Source organism: Hydra vulgaris, chromosome 07, assembly GCF_038396675.1.
Source record: "Hydra vulgaris chromosome 07, alternate assembly HydraT2T_AEP".
NCBI lineage: Eukaryota > Metazoa > Cnidaria > Hydrozoa > Anthoathecata > Hydridae > Hydra > Hydra vulgaris.
The window spans coordinates 34220302-34237586 of NC_088926.1; the positions used below are offsets into that span (position 1 = coordinate 34220302).

At 28.7% G+C, this 17285-nt stretch overlaps 1 protein-coding gene across 2 annotated transcripts in view; it reads left to right on the forward strand.

Moving 5' to 3' along the window:
* Positions 1-16123, forward strand: part of LOC101235783 (uncharacterized) — an 81420-nt gene extending 65297 nt beyond the window's left edge. For both annotated transcript variants that reach the window (XM_065801678.1, XM_065801679.1), the window contains exons 19-23: positions 6057-6497; positions 8500-8667; positions 14233-14301; positions 14402-14652; positions 15570-16123. In XM_065801678.1, the coding sequence (XP_065657750.1) occupies positions 6057-6497; positions 8500-8667; positions 14233-14301; positions 14402-14652; positions 15570-15695 (1055 nt within the window). In that variant the 3' untranslated portion in view covers positions 15696-16123. The remainder of the gene's footprint in view (positions 1-6056; positions 6498-8499; positions 8668-14232; positions 14302-14401; positions 14653-15569) is intronic.
* Positions 16124-17285: the final 1162 nt, after the last annotated feature.

A 17285-nucleotide genomic window follows, 5' to 3' on the forward strand; every position in this document is an offset into this window, starting at 1 on the left:
TCAGACTCAGGAAAAGTTAAGGAGACCTTTTGAAGTTCAACTTGAAGTTGAATAATTGCTTTTTGCTTAATAAGGCTTTATTTTGTAGAATTTTAATGATTTAGATTTATATAGCTCTTTGTAATTTATATAGTCTTGATCAGGATAGCATTTGGTTGCACGCTATTATATGACCACAATAATAATATTTTGTTTAGATTATTTGACCTCAGCTTTTAACATTTCAAAAACGTGCTGAGTAAAAAAATTTTTTAATTATATTATAGAATTAAATAACATTGAAACTTTTTATCTTTAGTGATTTTTTTATATTAGCCAAACATTTTTAAATAAAGTAAAAAATTACTGATAATGATTTTTGTAGTATCAATCAAAGTTGCATATACAGTATTGGACAAAACATTTGCAACCAACATCAAACAATGCTAAAAAGTGTTCCTAATTTTACATGTCTTAAAAACGAAACGAACTATACATAGCATGCCATGACATGAGCAATCAGCTGACAGATGACAGCACACAGGTAGAAGTTTGTTGACAAGTGCCATTTTGCAGCGGACAAAACAAGTGCAACTTTTTTGGTTTGTTTTATTTTCTTAAGTCTGGTCAGTGTCAACGTCACGGAAGTTTTTTAATAAATAAAGGAAGTATCCAGAAGTTTCCAGAAGCATGCAGAAGCTTCCAGAAGTTTCCAGAAGAAGCATCTGGAAGCATCCAGTAGCATCCAGAAATATCCAGAAACATTCAGAAGCATCCAGACGCATCCAGAAGCTTCCGGAAGCATCGAAAAGAAGCATCTAGAATCTTCCAGAACAGATTCACACAGATTCATTTTACTATATAAGAGACATGTAAATCGACATGTAATTCAGTCAATATATGGAAGTCAATCAGTCAGTATTATCAAGACAGTTTATTGAAGTGAGTTTTATCAAAATGTTTTATCGAACAACATCAATACAAGAAGTGAAATACAACAAGTGTTTCATTACATCAAGACAGTCTACATCCAACCAAGGCGTTGCGTTCCACAGAGCATTATTGTATCATCACAAGGTAAATGTAACACGGTAAGCCTTTAGAAGCGTGGTTATTTATTTTTATTATTTTTATGACTTCAAATGCAAAAATGGCTCCCGACAGTCTTGGATTGGAACTAAGAAAGAAAATTATTGGCGAATACGTAAGGGGAACATCACAAAAAAGTATTTGTGATAAATATCATGGGGAAAAATGGACCGTATCAAGACTATGTTCCAAATATCGTTCTACAGGGAAATTGGCAGCAGATAACAAAGGTGGAAGACCGCGTTCCACCACTTCTAGAGAGGATTCCATGATCCTCAGATCCGTCAAGAAGGACCCCTGGATATCATCAGTTGAGATACAAAAGCAATTAGAGCTGCCTGTATCGGACCGAACAATCAGACGACATGCTGTTGAAGCCGGAATGTTTTCTCAACGCCCTGCAAAGAAACCGCTGATTTCACTAAAAAACCAGAAGAAAAGACTCCTGTTTGCTACATCTCATATTGACTGGAATGTGCAGAAATGGCGAACTGTCCTGTTCAGTGATGAATCGAAGTTCAACATCATTGGGAGCGATGGCATTTGCTGTGTACGTCGACCCGCCGGAAAACACCTCGGTTTACATGCCATAAGACCGTGAAGCATGGTGGAGGCAATGTAATGGTCTGGGGGTGTTTCTCTGCTAACGGTCTAGGTCCAATACATCGAAACAATGGAATAATAGACCGTTTCATGTATAAAAATATCCTGAAAGATGTTATGTTGCCTCATGCTGAATGGAATATGCCAATAAAATGGGTTTTTCAGCAAGACAACGATCTAAAACACACTGCAAAAGTAGTCAAGCAGTGGTTTCAAGACAACCACCTATCGGTGATGGATTGGCCGCCTCAATCTCCGGATCTCAACTCTATCAAGAACCTGTGGGAGATCGTCAACCGCAGAATTAATTGTGAAGGTGTTCGTAATAAGGATCAACTGTTTGAACAAATCCAAAAGGCCTGGGCAGTGATTCCACAAAGTTTCATTGATCACTTGATCGAATCTATGCCTCAAAGATGCAAGGCTGTGATCGACAACAAAGGATTTGCCACGAAATATTGATAGCGAAACACAGCTTGGTCAACATTTTGTTGAGTTGCACTTGTTTTGTCCAGAAGGAAATCAACTTTTTTTAATACTTTTGATTAATTTATTAATTTTCATGTACAAATAATGAACTTTGTGATGAATAAAACTTGAAGAACTTTGTCTCCAAACAGTTACATAATTATTTCTCTAAATTGAAAAAATGCAGCACTTATATATAAAGAAACTAAATTAGCATTATTTGGTTGCACTCGTTTTGTCCGATACTGTAGCTTTTGATTTATTTTTATTATTCAAATTAAATGCATTTTTTATAATAAAAATTGTTTGTTTTTTAAATAAGTTTTGTTGGCACATTTTTGAAATGTTTAAATTTTCAAAGCATATATACAAGCTGTGCTCAATTCGTCAAAACAAACTATTATTTGTGTGGTTATATAACGGCATGCAATCGCACACCTTTATGGCTAAGACTGCATATATATCAGTGCACTATAGGAAACTATGTTATATACTAATATTATACCCTGTGTTTAGTGACGTGTGAAAATTCTGTCTTCAAATTTGTGTAATAACTTATTTGTATATATGGGAGAAATTGCAAACCATTAAATTTGCTACCTTGCAAATTCAGTGTCAACAGACAGGCCACTTAAGTAACTGCTATTTTGCATTGTTGATTTGACAAAATATTGATCAGACACAAATGCACCTCAAATTGTTCATCCAGACATTCCTTCAATGGTGTCCAAATATCCCGCAGCCCTTAGCTGTCTGTTTTTTCTCCCAATAAGAGGGATCAGCCATCTTCAGGAAAGTATAGCAAGTGCAACTGCAAGAAAGATATTAGAGGTGCAAACTACAGTTTTGCAGGTACAGGTACTTCCCTAATTAGAAAGATGTCAACAGTCTAATCAGAGGTCTTACCATATCAAATGCTGAGCTTCTGATATTTAGGCTCAAACAGCGGAATTTATTGGATGGAAACATGCAAGTGACAGATCAGAGAAAGTGTCACCAAACATTTTACAACTTCTACAGTGGGCTGTGCTTTTCAAGGCTATTGGTATCGCATGTAACCTTGAGTAAATAGTGCTAATTTATAGACAGTTCATCCCATAGTCTCAAAGTTGTGTAATTTCGCCAAAGAAACTAATATTATGTGAGTCACATATTTCTTACTCTGTGGTTCTTAAAGAGGACTCCATGAGTGTCAAGATGTTGCTTAGTGCCCTGAGTTAATTCCTCACAGGCAATCAAGGTGAGAATTTTTTTATTAATAAACAACTTGCAACAGGTTTGTTGCAGTTGTTTATTAATAAAAAAAGAAATTATAAAATAATAACTTGTACTTAATGTAGTCATTTTTCCACAGTTTTTAGATATAAGCAATTTTAATTAATTTTATATTTAAAAAATTTTTTAAATTAAAATATAACGTTTTGAATTTAAGGAAAAAGGTTGTTTTACATAGTGCAATATAAAAGTATTAGTTAAAGAAATAAACCTTAATTTGAAAATTAATAATGTCATTAGCTTCTTTTTACTAAACACTTAGTGCAGAAACCAAGATGGGAATGAAAATATTGAAGCAATAAACCATAATGAAAAATCTTACTGAATGTAGAAAGCAGTTGTTCACTGCGAAAGAAAATTTTTGATAACAAAGAATCTGTTGGACATGCAAGCTGCATTAAAGATGGCTGCAGAAGCTAAAAAGAAGGTTCAAGGAGAATATAGTTTTAAAGTCTTTTAAAAAACTTTAACACATGAAAACTGCAACAGCAAACATTTTTTGAACTGCATATAATATTCCAAAATTAAATCAATCTTTTTATAATGTTGAAAGGGAAATTGATCATCAAGAAATAAAAAGAGAAATGTGTTACATTCTTCGTTCTATAAGTGCATGCAAAAATTTGCAAAAATGATTGCAGAGTAAAATTTTAATTATAGTTAATGAGTCAACCACAAGTCAAAAATCGACACTGGTAGTGGAGTGGTAGTGTACCATCTACACACTGATAGTGTGTTGATGGTAGTGGTAGGTGGTAGTGGATGGCAGTGATAGTGTGTAAATTTTATATAGCGCCCAGAGATTTTTATTCAAGCATTTCATTATTGTTGGATATAAGGCTACCACTTAATAATATTTAAGAAACTTTTTGATTCCATCCTTCTAGTTTATTGCCTTATTGTTTTTAAAGAGTTCTACATATCCAATGTCAAACATTCCAAACAGGCAAATCTTGTTTATCAATTGTTTTTGTTAATTTGTAGATAAAAAATCTTTTAAAAGCTGTCTAATCTATGTTTCAACAAGTTAAACTTTTAAAACTGCTCATGCAGATTATAGCAGCATGCAAAGTTTCCAAATTCTTGTAGGATTCATTAAAATGAATGCGAATCCAGAGTAAAAGATCTGAAATTATTATCACATGTATTAAAATGGATAGTTTTCTTATTTTAAAAAATATACATATGTTTTTATTTTTGGATTTTTAACTAACAAAATATAGAAAATATTTTAAGTATAAATTGGCACCAACCTGCCCAGACAAAGGTCACTACAGTCTAGGAAGCTATTTTAATTATGGTTACATCCCTCTCTCAACTCTATAACTCCAAAAGCAAACCTTGACAAACAAGGCTCAGAAAAGCAAATTAAGCACTGTTCTACCAGAGATTTAGTTGGGATCGAACTCTGAGCTTCTTGCTTATGAAGCAAGCGCTTTACCACTACGCCACTACTGTATAACCTGTACATAGCGGTTACATTTTAAAAGTTAACAGTATAAAAAAACTTTAAAATAGTGTTGAAAGTAAAACAAAATTTTTTTTATAAAAGGTATATCATGTTATATAAGTTTATATAAGGTTTATCAATAAGCTTCAATGTACTGACAAGGTTTACTTGAAGATATAAAAAGGTTTTATCATCAAAGTATTGTTTTTAGATTTAATTCTTAGATCTGATTAGTGATATTTAATTTATTGGTATGTTTTCTTTTTTAGCTAAATTATTTGGGGTTGCTTTTTTAGGTTGATTCCATTTTATTTAATTGTGCTCAAGATTCATAAGATGTAAAGCATTTTGCTTGCGTTCTCTGATTTTTTTCATCACTTTTATTTATTGACTTTATTCATCACTTTTCTCAATTTGTGTGTGTCAAAAAAGTTTCAAAGTTACCATTTCTAATTACTTACTTGGATTCAGAATTTGATATTGCATGCACACGCACAATTAGCAGGAAGAGGTCACCTATCCATCCAGTTGAAAGAAAGAGGTTTTCTAATTCAATGTGTAACTTTGTTTTTCCATCTCTCTTTGGTTGTAAAAAAATTTCTTAAAAAATAGACAAACATTAATTTCTTAAAATGAAAAGATACCATTGTGAATCAATCAGCAGTGAAAAAAGAATTGGTCATTGGTGTTGTTTTATCTGTTGAGAAAATTGTCGATGATTATTTGTGATGAGTTTTATTAGACTTTAGCTCACAGCATAATCAATGGCAACGATACTTTCTAATGAAGCGCTGTTAAACATACACCTGCCAGGTAAAGTATAGGCAGACTACAAAATTTAAGTTAAAAAAAAATGTTTTTTCTGGTTGTGCATTTCTGATAAAGGGTTGTTAAAACTGTATTCTATTTAGTGGTCTTGCAGTTAACCAATCCATACTTCAATCTATACTTCAAGCATTGAATTAAGAAATGACGAACACTTTTTAATATTATGATCCATATTTATTTTGTCTCGACCTGGCTCCATTATATTATGTCAAAACAGTGATATCGTTCTTTGACGAGAATTACATAAATTATGTAGATTATGTTATTATAAAAAAAATAATTACTTTTTAAATTTTTTGCAGTGAAATTATATATTGATATTTTTTTCCCCAATATTTAAAAAAATTCTTTTTTTATTTTTTAGGAGAGTTTTATGAAAATGTTGCTATTGCAATATTTGAAACATTGTTCACTAAGTCCGATTTGCGTTCATATTTTCAAAGCTTTGACCGTTTGAGATTGTCTCACGCTAAGGTGATGAGTCATCAGAATAGTTTAATCAAACTTTTCCAAGATGATAACAATCATAATGATGTTCATCTAAATTCTGATGAAGTATATAATACAACTAAAATGTATCAAAGAAGCAGTATTTTTGTTTTGCCACCTGTTAATGATAAGAAAAATACAGACATATATGAAAAGGACTTTAAGAAACTTACTATGACTGTCTTGCCGCAATATTTTGTTCATAGCTATAAGACATCTTTGGTTATGTTGCAAAAATCACCTTGGGCAATTATAAAAACAGTATTGAACCCTTCAAGTACTTCAACTGATCGTATAAATGTTACTTTACCACAAGGTTTGTTGGTTTTTTGAAATAATTTAATTGCTTTTTAGTAATGGCTTTTTTTATCATAAAGAAATATTTTGCAATTTTTTTTTTAATATTTTTAAAAAATACAAATAATTTTTTGTTGATATTGATATTATTTTTCAAAATGCCTTATGACATGACATTTATATTTATATGACATGTGTTTATTGTTTTATTAATTTATGACATGTATTTATTGTTTTATTAATTTATGACATGTATTTATTGTTTTATATTTATATGACATGTATTTATTGTTTTATATTTATATGACATGTATTTATTGTTTTATATTTATATGACATGTATTTATTGTTTTATTAATTTCACAAGAAAACTTATTTTGTTTACAGTTGCATTGATTGCTGTACAAGCAATGAACAAAGTTAATTTTTATACACACAAAAATGCAAGATTTATTTCTCTGCAAAAAAAAAGTTTTTTTATGTGGAAAGAATAATAAGAATTTCTATTGAAAAAAGAGAAAATTTTTGTGCGTAAAGAATTTTCATTTAAGTGAAAAATTAAAATTTAACATTAGTTCAAAGTGAACAAAAATAAACTATATAAATTAATATTATGAAATAAAATAAAATAGAAAAAAAAATAGCAGAACTTTTGTGCAAAATTAAAAAACACCGATTTAAATTAAATAACACTGATTTAAATTAAATAACATTGGTTTGAATTAAATAACACTGATTTAAATTAAATAACACTGATTTGATTTAAATAACACTGATTTAAACACCAAAAGAAAGTTTGTTTATTTATTTGTTTACCTGTCTACTTTTTTTTTACTTTGAATGTTGATTTAAATTCACATAAAAAAAATCAAGAATAATTAAATTAAAAAGAATAATTAAGAAGTACAAAAGTGAAAACAAACAAAAAAAACAATTCTTTACTATAAAATTCAATAATTCTTTCTTTGAGGTAAGAACTGCTTTGATTATCAAGATTTTCTTGAGTCCATACGTTTAACTTTTCTGACTAGATATCATATAAAATCTTCCATTACAGTATTTCATTGTCCTTGATATTTACTTTCTATTTTTCCATGTCCTGATAAAATGGCAATGCTCCTCGTGTTCCTTCTCTCACCATGCTCCTCACTAACATCACCTCAATCATAATCATATCGATACATCATTGTTCATTATTGTGTCTATTATTTGTATCCCCACTATTAAACATCGTGTATATTAAACACCACACACTTAAAGCTGTGTGAGTCCACAGGTTAAATATTTTTTGATTTATCATAATTTTATTAATCATAACATCAATCATTCTTAAGGAAGAAATATAAGTGTGAAGTCTTTTCTACTGTTACTTGCTAATTCTTGAACTGCTGAAAAAGTAGTATTTAGCAAATTCAACTTAGACATGAATATTTTTGCTCTCATAATGCTCTAGGAACAGCAAAATTTTTAAAACTCTTAACACTATAAGACTAGTTCAGCAGGCATCATTTGTCTTGATCAACATGATCATTTTAAAATATTTTGATAATGGTATCTAGGATATGGCACCTATTGCCATATTATGAATACCTGCTTTTTTGCAATATAATATCCACATAGTAAAATATATCTAGAGAATTTAGACATTTTCTAGTAGCCATTATGAGAAAAATAGATTCTTCATACCCAGTGTGAACCCAGTTGTGAACCCAACACAAATATGTAAATAATACATATTAAAAATAGCTCAAGATGTTTTTATGACAAATTATTTTGGTCTTGACCGCAAAATTTTATGAAAGATTTTACAATGTGGAAACTGAAAACCTGGTATTTAGGAAAAACCTGGTATTTGAAGTATCTGTAATATTTATAAAGAATTAAAAAAAATGCAGTGGGCAAAAATTTTGTAAAAGCTTGTAACATTGTGTTATTTAAGTAAACAATGGTTATTAAACAATAATAATAATACTAATAATATTAATAATGATTATTTATAATAATATTTTATTTTTTTCAAGACAATGATTGCGTTACTTACAACAGTGTAGTGATGAGATACTCTCACCTCGCTAATCTACTTGCAGATTTAGTAGATGCATATAAAGACGGTATATCCACATATACTGCCACAAGAGATAACTTGGTTGATTCGCTACATGTTTTAGATTCAAAGATAACAAATGAAGGTTAGCATAATCTTATAAAAACCTTTAAAATAAGATAAATTGCAAAATTTTTTAAAATAAGATAAATTGCAGAATTTTTTAAAATAAGATAAATTGCAGAATTTTTTAAAATAAGATAAATTGCAGATTTTTAAATTATTTTAGTTTGCTTGAAACATATTTTTTTTGCTTAAAGGTTTTGTTATCTCAGTTTGAGTATTATGCATACATTATATTATGCATAAATTATTTTCTAGATTTTTTAAGCATAACACTTATTGTATTACAGATTGTTTTTGCGCTATATGCTATAAGGCTTATATACTTGTAAAGCCAAATAATTCACAAGAAATGTTAATTTAAAAAGTTAATACTAAAAAATAAGCTTTTAATAAAAGTTTAAAGTTTTCACTCTAATATCCTCTATCCAAACTTTTCCTCTAATATCTAATATCCAAACATAGAATTTTTTTATTTTTTATTGCTGTTTTTATTTTGTTTATTTTATTTAGAGTTTATTTTTTATCCTTCTTTCTGTTAAACTCAGCAGCTCCATTACTTGCCTCAATAACTCGATTACTTGCCTTGATAACTCGATAACTGAATTTAAATCAAAGTACAAACTTTTCTAAATTGCTCTAATAAATTTTTAACCCATTTCCTTTTCAGAGAGCTTTGTGTGTCTGTTTTCACTCTATTTGTTAGTGAAAAAAGGCATTCAGCTTTTCATTAGAGTCAAGTAAAATAATGAATAGTTTAGAACAATAATTAATAGTTTAACCTAGAAAATATTTTATGCCTTATAACTTGTGGTAACTATTATTATTATGTGGTGCTGAATATTTTACAGTGTAGTTTAATAAGCTATGCCAAACATTTGAAACATTACTTACACTGGCGAAACTAGCATAGCATTTTGTAAAGTTATTAATATTTTTTATTTTTTCATCCAGGAATATTTTTTTTCAATACTTTAAAGCCAGTCTTCTGTATTTAAAGTTTTTGCATAATACATATTAGTGATAATAACATATGTTTCCAAAGTCACTATTATTAAGTTCATTACTAACTTGATAAGAGCAGACTTCAATTTTTTACTAAAGGTTTTGTGGTTACAAAATCCTTAAGTACAATACCCTGAAAATAAAACCTTTTATATCACTTAGTTAAACTTATATAGACAAAATGACATCTACTTTTGCTATAAAGTAAGCATTATCAAACTTTATTTTTGTCAAATTCATGTTACTCCTGGTTTGAATACTTGATAGAATGTCTGTTTACTGTATTTCCTGCTGCAACTTAGTTTTTTCAATTCAACTGCACAAGTTTATGCCTTTTTGTTTTTATAAAAACCTTTTGATGTAATTTTTCCTCTGCATGTATGATTGTAAAATTGTGTTTTGCAGTTGATTGCATAATTTTCCATTATTCTATTCTAACATGCAATCTTTTAAAATCTGAGTTTGAGAAGCATATTTTTGGCTCTGCAACTAGTAATGGATATTTGCCCATTTTGTTAAATATTCTTATCAAAGAACCTTTCTTAAATATACTATAACTTGTAGTAGTATCAAAGCGTATTTTTTCTACTTTGGATTCAAGGTTGTACTCTTTAAGAAAGGTCCATTGCATCATTCTCCTTAATTATCCTTTACAAGGACAGCCATAGAACAGACGATCATTTTTTGTCTTTTTTATTCAATTTATGTTTTGCCACCAAAATGCGCTGTGAATCCCCATAGGAATCATTGATTGCTTATTACTCATCTTCTGTTATCCTGCATATGTTGTGACTGGTAAATATGATTTTGTGATGGTATACATGATGTAAATGTAATCTTTTTTAGCTACTGTAGACTAGCTACAATTGAAATCAGATCGACTCCTGATTAAGTTAAAATCTGTAACTTTGTACAAAGTATTTGGAGAATTACTAATTCAAGCTATAACATCTGCATTACCAACAAAAATATCTGTGTAAATTTCAGAAGTGAGTTTTTGTTTAAAAGTGTTTTTTCTCACTAGGATTAAAATCAGAGTTGAATTTGGAGCTTTTACTAGTATCTTTATTAATACCAACAATAGAACATATGATGTTTCTGCTGCTGTCTGTTGCATGAAGATGTCCAAAACCTACCATTTCTTAAATTCATTCAAATATACAAGATATGATATGATATTCAAATATATAAGATATTATATGATTTTCAAATATGTAAAATATGGAAACAAATATTTTTACTTTTGTTATACTCTTTTTATTTTAAATCTTTTTAAGTGTTATGGTAACTATTTAATTAATTGTCATGGTAACTATTGTGGTTACAAAGTCTTGTAACTTTTTAACTTAAAAGAAATACATACTTTCATTCTATACTTCAAAAAAAAAAAAAAAAAGTAAGAAAGTAAGAAAGTTTCTTAATAAAATAACTTCTTTCCTCTTTTTTTTCTTTCCTTCAGAAATTCAGAATCTTTTTTAATTGAATCTTTAAATTCAAAAAGAGCATGCGGTAGTGGTGTAGTGGTAGTGGTAGTGGGCTTGCTTCATAGGGAGAGGTTCCGAGTTCGATCCTCACCACGTCCCTAGTAGTACCGCGTTCAACTTGTTTCTCTGCGCAGTGGCCTTGTTCGTCAAGGTTCGTGTTTCGGAGTTATAGAGTTGGGAGAGGGTTATAACCACAACTAGCCTCTTCATCTGTAGTGACCTTCTTGGCCTTGGGTAGGTGAATTACCAAAAAAAAAAAAACAAGTCCATTAATTAAAACTTTTCAGGATCAACAAAAATGTTTCTTTAAAAATAAGATGATTAAAATAAAGATGCTTATGAAACTAAATACTAGAATAGATAATTAAAAATATATATATAAATTTTGTGAATTTTATTTATTATAAAAAATATGAATATAATATAGAAATAAATAGTTAAAACTTTCTGGCCTTTTTTAAAATGAATTCTTTTTTGTACATACAAATCCAAAGATTATCAAAAAGTTTTTACTTGTTTTTTATGATGACTGAAACAATGTTTTATGTGTTGTCACAGTTCCTTTTTTGTCCTCAGTTATTCCTCTGTCTTAGAAATCCATAGATAGCTTCAGTTTCTTATAAAGCTTCAGCCAACATTTTTTTGCGGAGTTTATCTTAAGTTTTATGTCAATAATATCTTCTTATTTCAAAGTTTAAGTTTTAGCCTTGGTTTTAAGATTTTCAGTTTTAAGATTTTCTGTCTTTTTTGGAATAAATTTCTTCACTGTCCAAATCATTCTATCATTTGGCAGGAATGAGTGACCTCTTTTGGGTATGTAATATTGTATCTCTTTTATATTGATACCTAGCTCAGCTACCAGTGATAAAAGAATTTGGACCATGGCATGATTTTGATTCTAGCTGGCACAACCAACTGAAAATAAGTGCAGTTTTTTGGCATTGTTGCCAATACTTTTTTTTAATATAATCCAGCACAAAAGTGCATACTTTATTGGGTCCTTTGTTAGCAGCTTATTAACAGTAAGAATAAAACATTGATTTTCCAGTTTTAAGATCATGTTTGCAAAACTGATAGAGTCAAAATTTGCGTAGATAAAAAATCCTGGATAAAATTATTTGTGTAGATAAAATTGTCCACGTTCACATATCTCCTGGGATATGTGAACGTGGACAATTTTAGACAAAATCAAATGCAATCCCACACATATTTGGATCATTCTTGCACTTAGTTTTGACTTAGTTTTGACTATAAAAAATATTTAATAAAATTTTATTTGCTTGACTTTTGTGGACCTTAATATGCTTGATAGGTTCTTTGAATTGTCATTTATGCGTGGATTTTTTAGTTTAATTTTTAACTCTTTACACAGATCACAGATATCAATTACACAGACCACAGTCATCAATTACACAGACCACAGACATCAATCTCTACCGAATGAAAGGCTAAAATATTTTTGGAAATATTTTGAGTAAAACTTTTTTTAACAGGATGATCTGGATATTTTTGTTCGTATGTGTGTATAATTTTTGACATATAACAATAATGACATGTGTGCATAATTTTGACATAATAGCAATAATGACATAATGTGTGCATAATTTTGACATAATAACAATAATGACATAATGTGTGCATAATTTTGACATAATAGCAATAATGACATAATGTGTGCATAATTTTGACATAATAGCAATAATGACATAATGTGTGCATAATTTTGAATCTAAGATTCAAACTGTATTTTTTGCTATGAAGTTTATAAACAAACGGTGTAGTACTTTTCAAAACATCTTCATATATAAGCAATATATATTAATAATTTGAATATTTTGAATTATATCTTTAGATAAAGAAAATGATTAATATAATCTTATGTAATCTCAATATAATCTTGATGTATAATAATTTTATAATATTATAACCACCGATTATAAAACAAATAATGCAAATAAACAAAATAATGAGAATGAAACTATAACAAGAAGCTTCTCTATGTCTTGGTTTACTTACTTTTTTTATTTTAGTATGTTTATAATTTTCACTATTAGTAATACCAGAAACTCTTTTTCTAGATTTAGCATTTTTGGCAAGTTAGCGATTCTTCATTTTTGTAACTAATAAAGACCTCTGACAGTTGCGTTTGTTTCACATAAAAGAAACCTAAGTCAATTAGAAATTAATTTTCATTTGGCTTAAAAGTTGACTTTTGTAGTTATGACAAAATATCTTTTTAAAGAAATTGTTAAACACTTCATAATAAGATAAAATGGCTTAAAAAAGTCAAATTTGAAAAAAATGTGCCCTTTTTGAAATGACAGGTTCAGTTGTATTTCTAAGATTAGGAAGCCAGTAAGAATATTTTAATCAGAAAAATTTTGCAACTGATGCCTTTTTTTCATGTTTCTTACATTTTGAATATTCATTATCCAGGTTTGAAAGATATACTACGAGACCTTGTTCATTTAGTCTAAAAAATTTTAATTCACGTCCTGTTTTGAAATATTTACTACTAGACCATGTTAATTTATTTTATAAAAATTTTAATCCATGTCTAATCCATGGCCCCTTTTTTCTGGCCAAAAAGCTCACATTTGCTCATTGCACTAATAGATTCAACTCACTATTACTATTGCACATCTTTCAAAGTTGTTCTGAAGAAAACAAAATGATAATGATAATGAGGTAAAAATGATAATGATGTAAAAATGACTGGTTGTAAACCATGTACTGTAGGATTTCTATTCCTGTTGGAGCTGACAGCTTTGATTAAAAAATGAAATTAATTGCACTTTCTCCTTAAAGGACTATTTATAAAGTCGAGTATTACACAATCTAATAAAATGCCTCTGTTTCGTAATGCTTACATATAAAATTTAAATATTGCGTAACATTTTTTAAATTAATATTTTCTATATTAACATTAGCAGCTTAAAGAATAGTTACTACCTTATATAATAATAATAATAATTTAATAGTTTAAAGAATACGTATTGTAATATTGAAATTCTAAAACTTTAAAAATCATAATTCTGCTTCTGTAACAGAATTTACATCAATAATAACGTTTATAGTTTATGTCAAATATATTTTAGCCAATCGTACATACTACACAAAAGGTCAATTAAAAGATATGATATATTGGAGTGTTCGTGTATGGAAAGGTATTCAATTTGTTCTGTTAAATAAAAAAATTGCTTTTTAAAGGGTAGACTGTTTTTGTTTTGCTTTTCGTATTTTTTATTTTGACTTTCAAATTTACAGGTGTCGAAGACTGGGTTCAAGATTCAACTCATCTATTTGAGGACCATAATAAAAATGCAATCGCTTTATTAACGGATCAGTTAGATATTGCTTACGGTTCCGATAAAACAACAACTGCAGCTGATTTCATTGAGTATTTATCGCAAGTTGCAAGAAACGCTTTAAAGAAACTAGAAATTGAAAAATCATTAAACGTTGAGAAGCGTAATTTGCGTCTGAAACAAGAAGATCACATTCAAAGCATTGCTATTGTATGTATTTTTTATTTAAAACGTTAAGAAAACAGAAAGTATATATAAAAGGTTTACGAGCTCCAACTTACTTATATACGTTTTCTTTAGTCTTTATGACAAAAAAACGCTCTTATGCTCAAATAAAAAATGGTTGTTAAAAAATCCTGATAATCGGAACCTGTAAACAAAAAAAACTCTAAAATTTTGTGAGTGTGAGGGCAATGAGTTAATTAAAAAAAGTTACTACCCTCAACTAAATTAAATATATATATAAAACTAGATTTAAAAAAACATATATAATTTGCTTTAAACTCTATTTTATTTTTTTTTTATTTTTTTACACGTGTAAACATTTTTTGTAAATTTTAAATAAACATTTGTGTATCTTTCCGGTTTTTTTTAATATTTATGACATGCTCTCGCGTGCTTAATACAAAGTGTGTGTGTGGGCGGGGGGGATGGTTAAAGGGGTGGGAATTTTACTCCAGATCTAATTAGGGGGGAGGGGTTGTTACATTACTCTATCCAATAAAGTAATGTAACAAAATAGTTTGTTTTGGCTTAAATATTCTAAAATTTTGACTTTAATTATTTTCATGCGTGTAGTCAAACGTAAGACGCGTGTAATGCCTACGCGCGTTTTGTACGCGTAAAGCTGCGCTTGAAAAATAATTTTTATTAACAAATTTGAAATTGATCCAAAAAAGTATTATTTCAACAATAACATGTTTATTTACGATGTCAAAGTTTATTAAGTGGCATAATGATGCGTTTTGAACGCGTAAAACATATTTTTAAACAAATTGCAGATGTGTAAATATATTACTACATGTTACACATTTATACTTCATCCAAACTATGGCCTTGACAAACACTAATCACGTTCATCCTTTTTTTTTTTTTTTTCGTAATAAAAATATCTTCTTTTTTTTTAGACTCTCGCTGCTTTCCTTCGTAATAAAGATATATCTTTGGATGAAGCTTCCACAAGATTACCATCGCTTAAATCTGAAATACGTGAGCTTCTATTGAAAGTACCGCAATGTGATACTCCACCCTAAAGTTGTTCAAACCTTGTTGCGGATAGCCAATACAATGTGATTTATTCACTGCAATCCAAAGCAATGGCTTGAATGTTTGTTTTTTTACAACTTTAAAAAAAGACCATGATTATGGATTGTTAGAGCTCGTTTCTATACAATGATCTAAGTTATTTGAAAAATAGTTGCAAAAGTTGTACAAAAAAAGATGGCAGATGCCACAAAGCTTCGAAATGCAAAAAATATTACAATTTTGTATTTCTTTGTTTTATATGTTGTTTAATTATAAATTTTTTAATTCAGGTGTAAATTTTACATTACCTTGTATACAGTAGCTTCAATTGTCAAGATAATTTGTATTTTTGAAATCAAGAAAAATATTTATTTTTGATACACTTATGCTTGTATATGTATTATTTAAAATGGATATATAAACATTGCTTATGAAATATTTATTTCTTTTATTGTTACTATTAAGTAATTTAAATGAAGGTACACTAAATTTAAGTTTAACATTTTTTAGCACTAGAGGCCTTTAAAAAAATCATCAGTCATCAGTAGTAGTATTTTTGTTATTAAAATAATATTTTCCTATTTTTAACAGAAAATGATAAGTATCCATTGTTTAATCTTTATAAGTATTATAGTGAATTTATTATTTGATTTTAAATAGGAAATGTCGATTAAGAGTGTCATTTTTTTGTTCGTGGAGGTGTTTTTCACAACAAAAAAATTATATTATGTGCACGTTGGCAGTTATAAACATGTTTATTAAATCTATCTGTTGATTGTCCGGTCCTAAAACTAGAAATATGTCCACTTGTACGAAGTCTTAAATTATTAGTTTTTCTCTTAGACTTCCTCCGAGCTCACAACATTCCTATATTTTATAGAGATGAAAAATTATTAACAGTTCATCCATAACCAAATTGAGACGGGATCATTGAAAAAATCTAAAAATATTTTAATATAGTTTGTTTAACTGAAACATGGATAACCGCGAACGATTTGAAAACTAATTTAAATTTTGAAATTCCTTATTTTTAATTAATATCTCAGGAGAGACAAACAAATAAACGTGGTGGTGGAATTTTTATCTACCTTAAGGAGAATATAGCGCATTACATTAGGAACGATTTGAGTGCTTCCGACGATGACAAAGAAATTTTAACTATTGAAATTGTTAACAATCAAACAAAAAACATTATCTTAAGCTGTTGTTATTGACCACCTAGTGGCGTGAGCGTGAACTTGAGCAAATTTTTTGAATAAAATTCCAAATATTAAAAATAGGAACAAAAGAAAAATATTAGGAGATTTTAACATACTTTTTTCTATAATGATGATTAAAAAGTTTAAAAAAATTTTTGACTCAATTTTTGAATTAGAAGCGGTTTAATAATTATTAATTTTTTAATAATCTTTAATAAATAGTCCAACAAGAATAACAATTAATACAGCTACTCTTATCGATAATATCATTACAAAAGATATAACTCATAATAATATACAAAAAGGTATTTTGAAAACTGATATTTCTGACCACTTTCCTATATTCTTAACATTTAACTGCATCCCTTAATAAAAGTTAAATCAAGCTAAACATTGAGA